Genomic DNA, 14712 nt, shown 5'->3' with positions numbered 1-14712 from the left:
TAGGAGCAGGTTGTGAGGAAGGAAAAAGAACACTAGCAGTGGAGGAAAGAGCTGCCCCAGGGCAGGGTTAGAAAAAGAAAGAACAAGGTCTCCCAAAGGAGATGTAGAAGGAATAGCCACTGAGGTAGGAGCAGAAAGAGGCAAGGACAGTACTGCAAAATCAAAGAAAGAAAATACATCAAATGGGAATCAATGACCAGCAGTATCAGATATGGAGGAGCCAGAAGAAGTAAGCACAGACTACAAAAAACTGACAATGCCACCCTACGGAAAGAGTCTTCCAATGGAAGAGAAGGACCAAAAACCAGCCTGCTGGAATGGCAGCGTGTAGACTTCACGCAAGCTGAAAAAAAAGAACTTAGCCTCTGATATTTCTACCCAACTGTATTAAAGATGCTGGACTCCATGCTTCCATTGTTCAAAACGTGTAAACTCTCTGTTGCCTGGTGTGGTTACAGGCCAAGATGGCACTGAATCCAATAGATACAACTTAAGGTTAACAACTGCACATCACTTATTAGCATGGGCGGGAGAAAAACAGAAGTGCAGAGCTATCCATTTTTTTTAAAGCTTTTATAGACTTTTCACTGCATTCCTCCTTTAACCAGCTGTCAGTGAAAAATGAAGAATGCATTTTCAACCTGTACAAAAATGTCCTATTAATGCCTAAGGTATTATCAGGTACTATAAAACATTTTCCCCCTCAGCTACACATTCATTTCCTTGGGTGACTGTAATACCACCTCGTAGTCTGGTAGGCTTCAGGAAGGTTTTAAAATTTCTTAATACAGCTAAAAGTAGTGCTGATAGACTGAAATCTTCCCCATCACTTTTGATACTAACTTAAGTGTATATTCTTCTTGCCTATGAAGCAGAATGATACTATTCTTAGCAAAAGCACCCAGAGCCAGTACAATTAGAAAATTTCAGTTGTACCTGTAGAGGTTCTCAGGGGTGTTGTGCTAGAGCTTAAATATGTTGGTATCCACAGTTACTTATAATTTTACAGATATGCACTACTGCTCTCCATTGCTATTGTTATATACAGGCATTCATATTTTTCAAATCATTCTGTTGCAGCAGGTATAACTCATGCATTGTGTTAATGAATTAGTTTTTCATCTTCCAAACAGATCTAGGATTTGTGTTGTGCCCTGTACATATATACCTTATTGTTTGCTTGAAGTTATCATTTGAGGAAGTTGAATTTATCATAGTGCCTATCATTTAAATGCTTCTTCTGCCACTCAGAAAGAAAAGAAAACTGAAATCATTGTGAGTGGCAATGATTTCGGTTACAGTTGCAAGGATTCTACCACTAACTCTGTCCTGTCTTCCTAGGCTCTTTTCCATGCATATTAATTCATGATGTTACTTTTGAACCATTACAGAAAGTGTCTGAACTGCTGTTGTTGAAACACCGGATTTATTAGTAGTCTTATTTTTACTGTGGTATCATGATCATTTACTATATTCCAGAGGCTGGACAGTGACTTTAAAACATGAGCAGAAGGTAAACCAAAACAGATGGCAAAAGAAACTGTGCTTGCAGGATCCTATACTGGTTGGGGGTGGGAGAAGGAAACTGAAGGCTTATTTGACTTTTAGGCAAACCTGCCCTTAGCACAGGGATAGTTCCATAACTTGCAAGCAATCTGGCCATTCCCAGACACAGCAAAGTCTTTTCAGAGTCTGCCACACACGTTTGTGTGGCCTGATGTTAAATTTGGAGTCTCTGGGTTGCAAAAGATGTGTTCTAAACTTAGTCGGTGGGCCCACTCTGCAGTGCTGGGCAAGTACCTTCACATTTCTCTCCACTTCTCCTGTATGCTCTGTTTCTGTAGTCTCTTTACCTGTGGGCCAGAAGCTGACTGGCTCATACTTTGCGTTTGTACAGCATTTAGCATAATGAGATCCTCAGACTGATTTGGGCTTTCTCATGTGGCAGTGATGCTGAAAGTAGCAGTTCACCTACAGCTGCTTTTCTGTGCTAAAATGGAGCCTGGCTAAAGGGAGAGCAGGGGCACCCAAGAGAGCTCCACTGTTTGCAGGGGCGAGGATTTCAGCATGTAAGTTATTTCCCCTTGTGGATACTCTTACTAGAAAGTAAGCAACAATAGCCACCTTTTGTCTGACTATAATGTCATTAGCATGAAACAACAATGGTGTCTGGCAATACAAAACCAACGTTGTCCAGTCATTTACAGCGAGCACACAGAGCAGTGACATAATTCAGCAGGTTTTTAGACAGGCTTTTGCAGCCTTACATTAAAAGTCCCTTTCAGGATCTTTGTTCTGGTTTCAGCCAGGCTTGCCCCTTTCACAAGATAGCCCCTCAGTGAAGGTTATCTTTTGATTTTTTTTCTATGCCAGGTTGCCCTGTTGAAATTAGTAGCTACGCATTTGCGACTAGGGTGCCCAGAAGCCATGTGGTAAAGGGAAACCTAGATTTATTGCCTGAACCTGCCCTTTTGGGATGCTGCTGACTGCACTGTGCTGTAGTCAAATCTCTCAGCGCTTTCCCTCCCTTCCAGAAAAAATGTCAGGCTGAAGAGCTCTTCTGGAGGCAAACCAGGAGGTGAATTTTCATTTTGCATCTGAGAAACAATGAAGGTGCTTTTCTGGTGAGAATGAGTCTCATGCTTGAGCAAAATAACCTTCCAAGTGCCAGATTTCACTCTATCACATTGCAAGTATCTAGTTAATCACATTTTCTTCCCTGATCAATATTCATTTCACCCCTCGGGTAGGAAGATGTAACTATTACAAAAACATTCATCCACACAATGTTTGGTTACAGTTTCCATAAAGCCAGCAGACAAATAAATCATACTGCAACTCTGAGGAAGTTTTGTGAGCTGTATCATGAAGTCAGGAGTCAGAGACCTGTTTTTCTGAGGAACTGCAAGTGTGAAATATGTGTGACTCATTCAGCTTCTTCTGTGGCTGCTCCTGAGTTTGTGTGTTGATAGCAGGCATCTCATTCCTGCAGTAGTGCCTACACCCTATAAAAGCTGGAGACAGAAGATAAGAAACTCGAAACATATTGTAAATCTTTCCCTGTATGATGCACAGATGCATGGCTCACTTAAAAAGAACGCCTTTATTTTTAAAAGGGTCAAATGTGGTGAAATGACCCCTTATTTCAGCCTTATTTTGAGAATTTAGTCAGAGTTTAACACACATTAAGATTCAGAAAGCTTCCTTCAGCAGAAATTCTGCAAACAACACCAGCAGAGCTGTCGCCTCTAGGTGATGACTGAGTGGCTGTCTAAAGGCTTTCATGTCAAATCCTCAGGATTAGGTACTTTTTCTTCCTTGGTAAATTGAATCACAGAACCATATTATGCTGGGTTCCATAATGTGGCTCTTTGCCAAGAAATGCTTAGGGTTACAGTAATTAATTGCCCAGGTGTCATGGATATGCTACTGTATCAAAGCTTGGCTGAAACTGAATAACATGGTAGTGGGACAAGGTAGGGTAAACTCAGCCACCCTCCCTAAATGGAGGAACTGTATGTATGTTAAGCACTCAGGTATTACTGTGATGGGCACTAAACCCTGCACAAATAGGATTGTGAAAATAAAGTATCAGAAAGCTGATATATGTGATTTTGAATGTTTTGCACATTCAGCATGGAAGATTTTCCACCTGTTTTTGTAATACATAAGATTCTTATAGTATGCAAAGCGTGTTGCATTCTCAGAGGTGGAATAGGAAGGATTAAAATATCTATGGTGGAAGCTATTTTTTAATGAGGCTACTTCAAGTACAGTTATTGCATTTTAGGCATGAGTGATTTCGCAGCATTGTCAACATTAAAACCCATTGCGAGGTTTGGCTGGAAGGCAAGCCAGAGATCTAAAAGCACTTCAAGTTGGCCAAACCAAGATAAGAGCACATCTCTCTGAAGTTATTTGGTATCCTTAATAAAGATCATATTATTTGTAAACTAGCCAAACCTCAGTAAAATCAAAGGTTGTTTTTAATTCTTTCATAATACCAAGGCTCCCTAAGATCCAACATGACAGATAATAGCTTTGAAAATATTTACCATTTGTTTCTGGCCAAAAATGTATTAATACCATGAGGCCTCTTTATTGCCTTTTTATTTGATGCATTTCAGCAATCAAAGCTTTCTAGACAAGCCCAGGTGTTAATGAAATTCAACTTTTTTGAGTGGTTGAAGGATAACATTTATAATAAATTGAATCCTAAATTTCTAATCTGTTGAGTAAGGCTAATCAAAAAGATCCTGTTTCCTTAGGTACCTGCTGAAACGTAACTCCTGTGATGTAGTTTCCTTCTTCATTTTTCCTTTCTTCAGAGGTGGAACGAAAGGCTGAAAAAGAAGCAGATTTAAACAGTTTTAGCTAAACTAAATGATGACCTGTACCCTAGGTGAAAAGTTCAGAGGTCATGAGTACCTGGACACAATTACACACACAATTATTATATTTAGGCACAATTATTCAGGCAGACTTTAAATGAGAACTTTGTGTTTACATGTTTTATAAATGATTAGTGTGATCAATAGATACTATGAACATGTTAGATACGTGAGCAACAGGCATTGCTTGTGGTCACAGGCACAAGCTCTCGTAGTTATACTGCTCTCTTTTTCTGAAGGGTGTCTTGCCCTACATCTGATCCTCCTTTACACCTCTTGGAAAAGGATATGGTATATCTCTGAGCTCTGCTGTTAAGTAGCAGTTGTTGAATTGATTTGTGAACATAGACATTTTGCTGGACCTGGAGATAACATGCCGATACAGTCAACACTGCACCAGCTGGACTCGAGTCATTAGGAGTCCTGTTTATGCCATTGGTGCAATATTCACTGTTGTGGTACCTAAATTGCCATTGCCTTTCTGTTCCATAATAGGGAGTATTGGAGTTGTATTAGGTGTTACGGAGTTCTGTTGATGCTCAAAAGGAAAATCTTCACCTTTCCACATCTGAAAAAACAAACAAACAAACAAAAAAAAACACTTCAGCATTTTCCCTGTTGTCTGCATTAGAGCTTGTGTGGCAATCTTCTGTTTTATTTTTCAGGGTGGAGGATATAGCAGGACCACTATTTTTTGATCACCTTAAACCAACAGTGAAATTGCCATGAGTGTCGTATGACTTATGTATGTGTAATTGTATGTGTCCAAACTCACTTTTAAAGCATTTTATAAGCACTTGTTCGCTCAACAGTTGAAACCTAGTCCATTTTCTTAGGAAATTGAATAAAAATCTGGAATGTTAATGTTTGAAAAGCATGTTTTTCAAAGTCTTGGCTCCAGATACTTCAGCAAAGATTTGTATAGCTTCACTCCTGTGAAGCTGTTCTGCACCAGCATGGGAACCTTGTTAACATCCAACTCTAAACTTAATTCTCTAAATCTATTATTTTATGAAATGCTCACCATCGAACTTGAATGGAGGTCTAACTCACAATGCTATGAGGGCTATACACTTCAAAGCAAGAGGAAATCTTTTTCAGTACTTGTATTTTGATTAATGAGTTTTCTGAATCCTTTAACCGTATTTATGTTTGTCAGGTGTGGCAGTTCCAGGATTAATGATATCTTCAGAGCTATTTTTCTGTATATGGTTTGATGCCTGCAGTGATGATTACCAAGAAGTATTTCATTTTCCAAAGAACAGCCACTTATTAATAAAGCAGGTTATATCTGAAACTATAAAGCACCACATAGCAGGAGTCTATATTGTTATTGTCACAAATAATTGAGAGAAATATAGATAGCTTTCACAAAAAAAAAAAAAAAAGAGAAAAAATAAAAAGGGCTGTTAAGCTTTTGAAAGATGGAGGAATCTAAGGTGTGCATTAACTATCTGAAGTCAGCAGACATCTGTTGGTCTGGGAAATACCTGCAATTTGACAGCTAGATTGTGCCTTTAGGCACAGTCATGAACTAGAGAGGAGTGGAGGAACATACTGCCTGTGAGACTGTCTATAGAGGCACAGCCTCCTGCTATGAAGGGCAATGAGTAGGGCTTCTACAAGTACATCAACAACAAAAGGAAGACTAGGAAAAATGTGGGCCACCTGCTGAATGGGGCAGGAGACCTGGTGACAAAGGACATGGAGAAAGCCTAAATATTCAGTGCCTTCTTTGCCTTATTCTTTAATTATAAGGCTCACTTTTAGGAGTCCCAGGACCCTCAGGACAATTGGAAGGTCTGAATCAAGAAAAACTCACCGTTTTTGAAGGAGGATTAGGTTAGGGAATGTTCAAACTAACTGGACATACACAAGTCCGTGGGAGTTGATGGGCTGCAGCTACTAGTGCTGAAGGAACTGATGGAATTGTGAAGCCACTCTCAGTTATCTTTGAAAGACTTTGGTGATCAAGGGAAATTCCTGAAGACTGAAAGAGAGCAAATGTCACTCTTTCTCTTCTGTAAGAGAAGGGCAAGAAGAAGGTTCTGTGAAACCACAGGTCAGTCACCTTAATCCCCGGGAAGGAGGTGGAGCAAGTCCACCTGGAAAACATTTCCAAACGTATTAAGGACAAGAAGGTGACTGGAAGAAGTCAGCAAGGGTTTATGAAGGGCAAATCATGCCTAACAACCTGCTGTCTATGAAGAGATTACTGGATTAATGCATGAGAGGAAAAGAGTACATGTTGCTTATCTTGACTTTAGTAAGGCTTTCAACTCTTGTCTCCTTTAACATCCTCATAGGCAACCTGAGGTAGTGTGGACTAGATAAGTAGACAATGAGGTGGTTTGAAAGACAGCTGCACCACCAGGCTTGAAAGGTTGCGTTCAGCAGCACAAAGTCCAGCTGGTAGCCAGTTACCAGTGGTGTATCTGAGGGATCAATAACTGGGGCCAATACCGTTTAACATCTTCATTAATCAATTGGGTGGTGGGACAAGAGTGCTCCTTTAAGAGGTCTGAAGAGGACACAAAACTGTGAGGAGTGGCTGATAGGCCACAGGGTTGGGTTGCCATGCAGAGGGACCTTGTCAGGCTGTGGAAATGGGCTGACAGAAATCTCATGAAGTTCAGCAAAGGGAAGTGCAAAGTCCTACCCCTGGGCTGGAATAACCCCATGCACCAGTACATGCTGGAGGCTGACCAGATGGAAAGCTCTGTGAGAAAGACCTATGTGTCCTGGTGGACACCGAGTTGATCATGAACCAAAGGCAGCCAATGGCTTCCTGGGATGCATTAGGATCCTGTTGTCAGCAGGTTGAAGGAGGTGATCCTTCCCCTCCGTTCTGGTAAGGCACGTCTGGAGTGCTGTGTCCTGTTCTGGGCTTCCTGGTGCAAGAAAGACATGGACATATTGGAGAGAGTTCAAGAGAAGGTGCTGAAGAGGATTAAGGCACTGGAGCATCTGCCATATGAGGAAAGGCTGAGAGCTGGAATGGAACTGTCTGGCCTGGAGAAGAGGAGGCTCGTAGAGAATCTGATTGATGTGGTGGGAGGCAATAAAGAAGATAGATCCAGAGTCTTCTCAGTGGTGTTGGGTGAAATGGCAAGAGTCAAAGGGCACAAACTGAAATACAACAAATTCCACTTAAACGTAAGATAAAAAGTTTTTTTTTGGTTTTATTTATTTATTTTTTTTACTGTGAAGGTGGTTGAACACTGGAACAAGTTGCACAGAGTTTTGGAGTCCCCGTACTTGGAAGTATTCAAAAACTGACCGGATACAGCCCAGAGTAACATGCTGTAGGTGAATGTGCTTTGAGCAAAGACTTGTACTAGAAAATCTTCAGAGGTGCCTTCCATTCTCAACTACTCTTTGATTCTGATAGTGGTGACGTTGAAACCATGACATGACTGGATTGCTATGAAAGGAAATGTTTTGCAGTTTTTACTCTACCAAATGCAGTAAGACATTCCCTAATGTGCAATGTTTAAAGCATTATATTTTCAAGGATTGGATACGTGAACGAATTATCCAACAGAAGATTCACTTGCCTTCTCCCCTGACATGGTATAGGTCAGTAAGTAACTATGTTGACAGAAGTAATTTAAGCACTGAAAATCATTACTTTGGCATAACCTTTTGGAATAAAGAGATGCTTCTAGGAAAGGAATTAAATTATACCTTAACTTACGCAGAGCACCGAAGATTTTGACAGAAAAACAAACTGGATAATATAGCCTAAACTATATATTTTCTGTTTGTGACCAGGCTGTCAATTGGTTTTCAACCTTATTGATGAGGTTTGCATATTTGTAATGAATATTGAATAAGAAATAACTTTTTTTTTTCCTTAGAGATCTCAACATGACTTCTTTGAAATGAAGTCTGCAGAGCCAAAAAAACAATTTGGCTTTCTAGTTTTGGCTTCACACTATAGATATGTATTTACATGTTGTAGACTGATATAGTCTGGTATTCAAGCCTAACCTGCAACTCACTGTCTATGGTTTGATCCAAGGAAGCATTTATTTATGGCTGGACGGTTTTTTTCTTGCTCATTTCTGGAATGATCCTATCAACACTGCCTTTTAAAATAGCCACTGCAATGTTCATTTCCTTAGCTCTAAACTTCCTAATTGCCTGAACATCTCTTTTGAAGCTATGACTAGGGTCATACGCGGATGCATCTGAGATGTTACTCTTAATTTCAAAAATCTTGGACAGCAGTATAAAGCAAGAGGCCTTGAGGAGAAAAGCAAATTTAAAATTATAGTTCAGGATCTTGCATTAACATGAGGAGATCAGTGTTCCTGTATTGCTTAAGGGAAACTCATAAGCATGCTTTTCCCCTACAAGAAGTTGTTCATTGCACATTAACGCTAATTCACAGATGTTTGGGGCTAGTTTCCTTTAATAGCCATGCAATGGCTTTAGGTTCCAGGAGGCTGAGATAACCTTTCTGCTTCACTCCTGCAACATCCACAAGGGCTTAAATAAGTTTTCTAACATTAAGGGAGAGCCTTTGTATTTAATCTTATACACATGTGGCTTGACACAGGCTAGCAGACTATTTAAAGGCTATTTTTGTGATTTCAAAAGATCCATTCCTTAGAAAAGGGTAGTTACTGTTGTGTCATGGCAGCTAGGGCTGTTCATCTCTGACAAGTCTGTACAAAGGACCAGAGGGGTTTTTGTGAGGAAAAAGAGTTAATAGGTCTAGGAATAGCCAAATGTAGCACTTCAGAACACAAGCTGAGATAATTTGGAAATTCTTATAAAGCCCAATAGGTAAGCTGAGTTTCAGTTGAGGTTAGGCTCCAGCTTGACAGCTCTCATTTCCCGTATTCTCCACATTCTCTCTCTTGTACTTGAGTTTTTCCAAATTAGTCATTTAATGTTCCAAGTGTCCATTTCAATCACATGGAAAATAGATAGAGGAAAAATGGTAAGGTGTTTTATGCATCATTGAAAACTCTCTCTTATAGGTGTCACTAGCAGCTCATCCCAAATGTTCCCTCAGAAAAGTGATAGCACTAACTCTCACCGTATAATAGCATATTTTCTTGAAGAACCTTACTGTATTTTTTTCAAAGGGGACACATATTGTGATGGACTTCAGCTTTCACTTATAATCACATCTGTAGACTCGTACCCTGAGGATTAGGAAATATAGAGGAAAAAATAATTTGCTTGTGCTGTTAAGCATCTTACACAGGATTTTATTTATCTCACAGATAATCTCAGGAATAGAAATGAGTGTATTGCTACCAAAACAACATGCATTCTGCATGAGAAAGCTATACATTTTTCAGTCCTAGTATGTATTCCTACCTCTCACCTGTTAAGCCTCATACCCTGCTCAGCTTTTCAGCCATGCTCTCCTGCCTGCCTCGCTGGCTTATACTTGACTAGGAATTTCTGGGGATCTCAGAGCTAGGGAGCCAGTGAAACAGGCCGTGCAGCAGGGACAAAGAAACATCATCACACATAAGAAGTACCAAGAGGATCCTATGAGATTCTTTAGCTTACCTCAGTCCTTAGACCCTTTGCCGTCTATGACTATTTTACAATGCAGATGATATTAACATTCTTATGGAACCATATTCCACACAATAATTCATATCATATTTCATATACTAAATTGCACTTAATTCTAACTAATGCAAAAAATAAATATATTTTTAATATGGTCAGTAGTTCCACTTCCAGTAGAGTGAATGAAGACTAACTCTCAATTGTTGTTTCATTTTCTGCTTCGTGGAAGTTAATTTTAATAATGCATGGACAGGTTGCAAACACACACACACAAATACTAGCTGTGAGTGGTTATTTTGAAGGAAAAGTGAACAATAAGATATGCTCAGACTTGTTTGTCCGCCTTTGGTATTTCAAATATACATCCCATCCTTTCTATTTTAGATAACTCTTTACACTTTGTTTCTTTTTAAATAGATCTCAAAAAAAGATGTGTTTCATTCCATTGAGGGTTGGATTAATGTGTTCAGTGTAGAATAATGATTCAGAAAAGTGAATTGTTCTTTTTTTCACTAGTTCATGCTCCCTCAGTAATTCCACACAATCCATATAAAGTTTAGTCAGTTTGTGGTCAGTTTTTAGCTGACCACAAATCATAGAAGTAAACAATGTAAATATATATATATAGTTATATATATTTAATATATATTTTATTTATATATATGTGTTTATGTTATAGTTTGTTTTGCTACTATTTTATTTATTTATATATATAAAATAAATATTTATAGATATTTACATTTAATATATATATTAGCAAATTTTCCTGAATAAATCATTTATTCTCAGAAAATTTGGCTAAATTAGTAGTTGCCTATAATGTCAAGTGTGAAGTCTTGTTTTAATGAAAATGTGGTAATGTTGTTGGGTTCAACTGACAGTAAAAAGCTGCATTTCTGTGTTAACTTGCCACCTGAGAAGAATCACAGAAAGGAGGCTGTATGCTTATTATGAGCACAAAAGGAAAAACAAAAAAAAAAAGAAGGCAGTTTTGTCACTATCCTTTGGCATGTGATGACCAGAACAAAACAATGTAGCCATTACCCTGTGTATGGGAAAAAGCTTGGGAAGGTGGTAAAAGGAAAAGAGGTCTTGTGCTTGTTACTTAATACAAAACTTGCAATGTGGTTGAGGGGATTGATCACATTTTTGATAACTGTGTTTATGTACATTCCTAAGCATAGCCCATGGGTTATTTGGAAGAACAGCTTTTGATTTGGCAGTAGTTTTGATTATATATACACAGATACATATGCCTGCATATGCATGTGCAAGTAAGGCAAGAGGTTTACTTCAGCACATCCCCTCTTCCAGCAGTCATCAGGTACAGCTCCCCAGTAATCAGCTGTCCCTAGTGCCTCTCCCTCCAGCTTCTGATCCCTTGCCCCCCCACTAACACTTCTCTGCTTGATTTTGTGGGCATCCTTAAAAGTTTATCTGAGAATTTCTTTTTGAGGAGCAACACTTTTAAAGGGGTGCAACTTCTTTCTGTACTCTGTTCTTGTGATGCTACAGATTTAAACATTTGAATAGAATCACAGATCTTTCCCCATGGAAAATCTTTCAGCCTTCACCTCTGGAACAGAAAACATACCATGATGCATTCTCTCCTAAAACAGCCCTTTCTAGTGGCAATGTGAAAATAAGCTTCATGCTCATTGGTTCCATTTTGCTTTCTGGCAAAGTATGGAGATCCCTGCTAGAGGAACTTTCTCTGGAGAAAATGCAAATGCAGTGTTCCGCAAGTGGTGTAAGGAACACAATGACCCAGATTCAGTGCACGCGTAATTTCTGCAGATTTTGTGGTTAGCAGTGAAAAAAAAAAGTTCTAAAACGAAGTATTTTAAAGAGTAGTGCAAGTGTTCTTTTGGCATATTGGGCAGTGAGCTTAGCACAGAAATCAGAATCAGGAGTCTGGATTTCTGGAAACCAGACAGTAATCCATGATACTGCAGGGACTTGTCATCCAGAATGGGTGTCCTGGTTCCAGTTAGGACAGAGTTAATTTTCCCTCATAGTAGCTGGTAGGGTCCTATGTTTTGGATTAGGATGAGAAGAGCGCTGATAACATGCTGATGTTTTAATTGTTGCAGAGCAGTGTTTACACCAGGCCAAGGACTTTTCGGCTTCTCACTCTGTCCTGCCAGCGAGCAGGCTGGGGGTGCAGCAGGAGCTGGGAGGGGACAGACCCAGGACAGCTGACCCAAACTGGCCAAAGGGGTATTCCATACCATCTGATGTCATGCTGAACAATATATAGGGGTGGCTGGCCGGGGTGGGGGGCTGGCTGCTCGGGGATAGGCTGGGCATTGGTCAGCGGGTGGTGAGCAATTGCATTGTGCATCACTTGTTTCGTACACATTATTATTATTAATACTATTATCATTATCACTATTATTATTATTATTGTTATTATTATATTCCTGTCTTAATAAACTGTCTTTATCTCAACTCACAGGCTTCACTTTCCCGTTTCTCTCCCCCATCCCAGAGAGGGAGGGGGGAGGGTGAGCGAACGGCTGTGTGGTGTTTAGCTGCCAGCCGGGTTAAACCACAACAATGGGTTAATGTGCTGACAAAACAGAAGTGCTTCTCCTGAGTTCAAAATGGAGCTTATTAGCGAATTGGCTGCATAATGCAAAAATACAAGCAGAAACCAGACACAGAGGTGAATTGCCTGAGGGTGCCACATATTTCAAAGCAGAGAAATGTAATGATATCTTAAGGGGGTATGGACAAGCCAAAGGATACCTGTGGCATCTGATTACAATAATAGAAATTCTGCTGAAAGTCTTAGGAAGATTAACAATATTAACCTTGCTGTCTTATTTATCCTGTATTCTTTGATAAGCAGAGCCTCAGTAATCCAGTGATGGTGTCTCTAAGGTACTGGTTATTGTTATTTTCACTTGAAAAAAATATTACATATTATTTAGGTTAATGTCTTCACTATATATGATGCTTTGCAAGAAGAATACCTTCATTAAAAGTGACATGCTTTTACCTTAGAGAAGGTTGAAATGCAACACGAAAGGAGAAGAAACAGAGTAAGAGAACAGCTCAATGTGTTAATTACAGAGCTTTAGAAGTTCTGGGCCATGGTCAGACAATCACTGCAGAAATAACTGTGGCATCCAAAAACATACTGCATTTCAAGCTGAGGTTGTTGCTCTGACAGGTCAGCAGATGGAAAGGACTGGTGTAGATCCTATTTCCAATTTGGGCAAAGTGAGCAAGAAAAAGAAGATTTATTGTTGTTTTCTAAACGGAGAAGGTCAGCAAACCATGAAAATACCCAAACAGATTTGGTATGGATAATAACATCTCTGCTCAGTTAACAAAAAAGCAAAACAAATAAGCTGGAGCTGATGGAAAATAATCTGCCTGGCCTGTGGCATTTAGGCTTTTCTGTAGATTGAGTCTGTGTTTGGGTCACAGATTTTGAACTGAAGAGGATAAACAGCAACAGCAGCACATCAGACTTGAGTGTAACAGCACTCTCTTAAGTGTGCCTGTAGACAGATACTCAAGATTTATGGCACATGGGATTCAGCAGCAGTGAGAATCTCCTTTGACTTTTGTCATTGAGCCATAGAGACATTAGCAGTGGCATCCCATGATAGTTTGGTCTGTAAAAGCACAATGGTGTACTAGTAGTATATGTATATGTTATATGTAGCTCAGGAGGTGCATGCAAATATAGTGACCACCTATGTTAGCTGTGAAAACTTTGCAATACCATTGGCTGCACTGAATATTCACCATTCCCAAATCATCAGAGCCGTTTTGTTCATTTATTAGCAGTTATTTACCCAGTTTTATGTATAAACTTTTTCTTCTATAGGCAAAGGTTATTTTTTTTTTTTTGTGCAAAACACCAATCTAGTTGAAAACTAATTGTGTTGGAAAAGTGTGGGTGAACTTGCTTAAATAAATTCACCCTGTTTACCAACTGTAGAGTCTGCAGCTTTGCTCCCAGATAACACCAGCTGATCTTGATGCTTGAGAGCACCCTGTTTTCAGGTCACTTAATGAACATCAGCGTTATTTGTCTGGCATTCTGCAGAGAATGACTCATAGGATAGTGTGCACTGCTACAGTAATCCAGGACCATATGCCCCTCTGCGGGTATCCCCATGTCACCTCTGACTGGCTCCATCTGGCTACTTTGGTTTTAGACTGGTAAAAAAAAGACTGAACAGTCCCATATCAGTCAGCCTTTCCTAGTAGGAGAGATTCTTCAGTCCCTTAATCATCTTTGTGACCCTATGTTGGACTCTCTCCAGTAGCTCGATGTCCATCCTGTACTGGGGAGCCCAGGCGTGGTCACAGCCTCATCTATGTGGCCTCAGCAGTGCTGGATAGAGGGGATCACCTCCCTTGACCTGCTGGCGATGCTTTGCTTAATGCAGCCCAGGATACCATTGGCCTTCTTTGCAGCAGGGGCACGTTGCTGGCTCATGTTCAACTTGATGTCTACCAGGACCTCCATGTCTTTCCCTGCCTGGCTGCTTTCCAGCTGGTCGGCTGCCAGCATGTACTAGTGCTTGGGGTTGTTCCTCCCAGGGGGCAGGATGTTGCTCTTCTTATTGAACTTCATGAGATTCCTATTGGCCCAGTATTGACCCCTGGGGTGCCTTGCTAATTACTGGCCTCCAGCTGGACATTGGGCCACTGATCACCACCCTCTGGGCCTGCCCATTCAGTCAGTTTTCAGTCCACCTCACTGTCTGCTCATCCAGTCCATACTTCACGGCCTTTCTGTGAGGTTCCTAAGGAA

At 40.1% G+C, this 14712-nt stretch overlaps 1 protein-coding gene across 3 annotated transcripts in view; it reads left to right on the top strand.

Annotated features, from left to right (window-relative positions):
• FBLN1 (fibulin 1) overlaps nucleotides 1–14712 on the top strand; it is an 82745-nt gene that overhangs the window by 62828 nt on the left and 5205 nt on the right. Inside the window, exon 17 of one of the 3 annotated variants that reach the window (XM_066999962.1) lies at nucleotides 12026–12383. The exons of the other annotated variants lie outside the window; for them this stretch is intronic. Within the exon in view, the coding sequence (XP_066856063.1) occupies nucleotides 12026–12192 (167 nt within the window). The 3' untranslated portion in view covers nucleotides 12193–12383. Of the gene's footprint in view, nucleotides 1–12025; nucleotides 12384–14712 lie in introns of those variants that run through there. 3 annotated transcript variants of the gene reach the window in all.

The sequence above is a fragment of the Anser cygnoides genome, chromosome 1 (assembly GCF_040182565.1).
Source record: "Anser cygnoides isolate HZ-2024a breed goose chromosome 1, Taihu_goose_T2T_genome, whole genome shotgun sequence".
Taxonomy (NCBI): Eukaryota; Metazoa; Chordata; class Aves; order Anseriformes; family Anatidae; genus Anser; species Anser cygnoides.
Note: the sequence above shows the minus strand (reverse complement) of the source record. Positions and strands in the feature narration are given on the sequence as shown.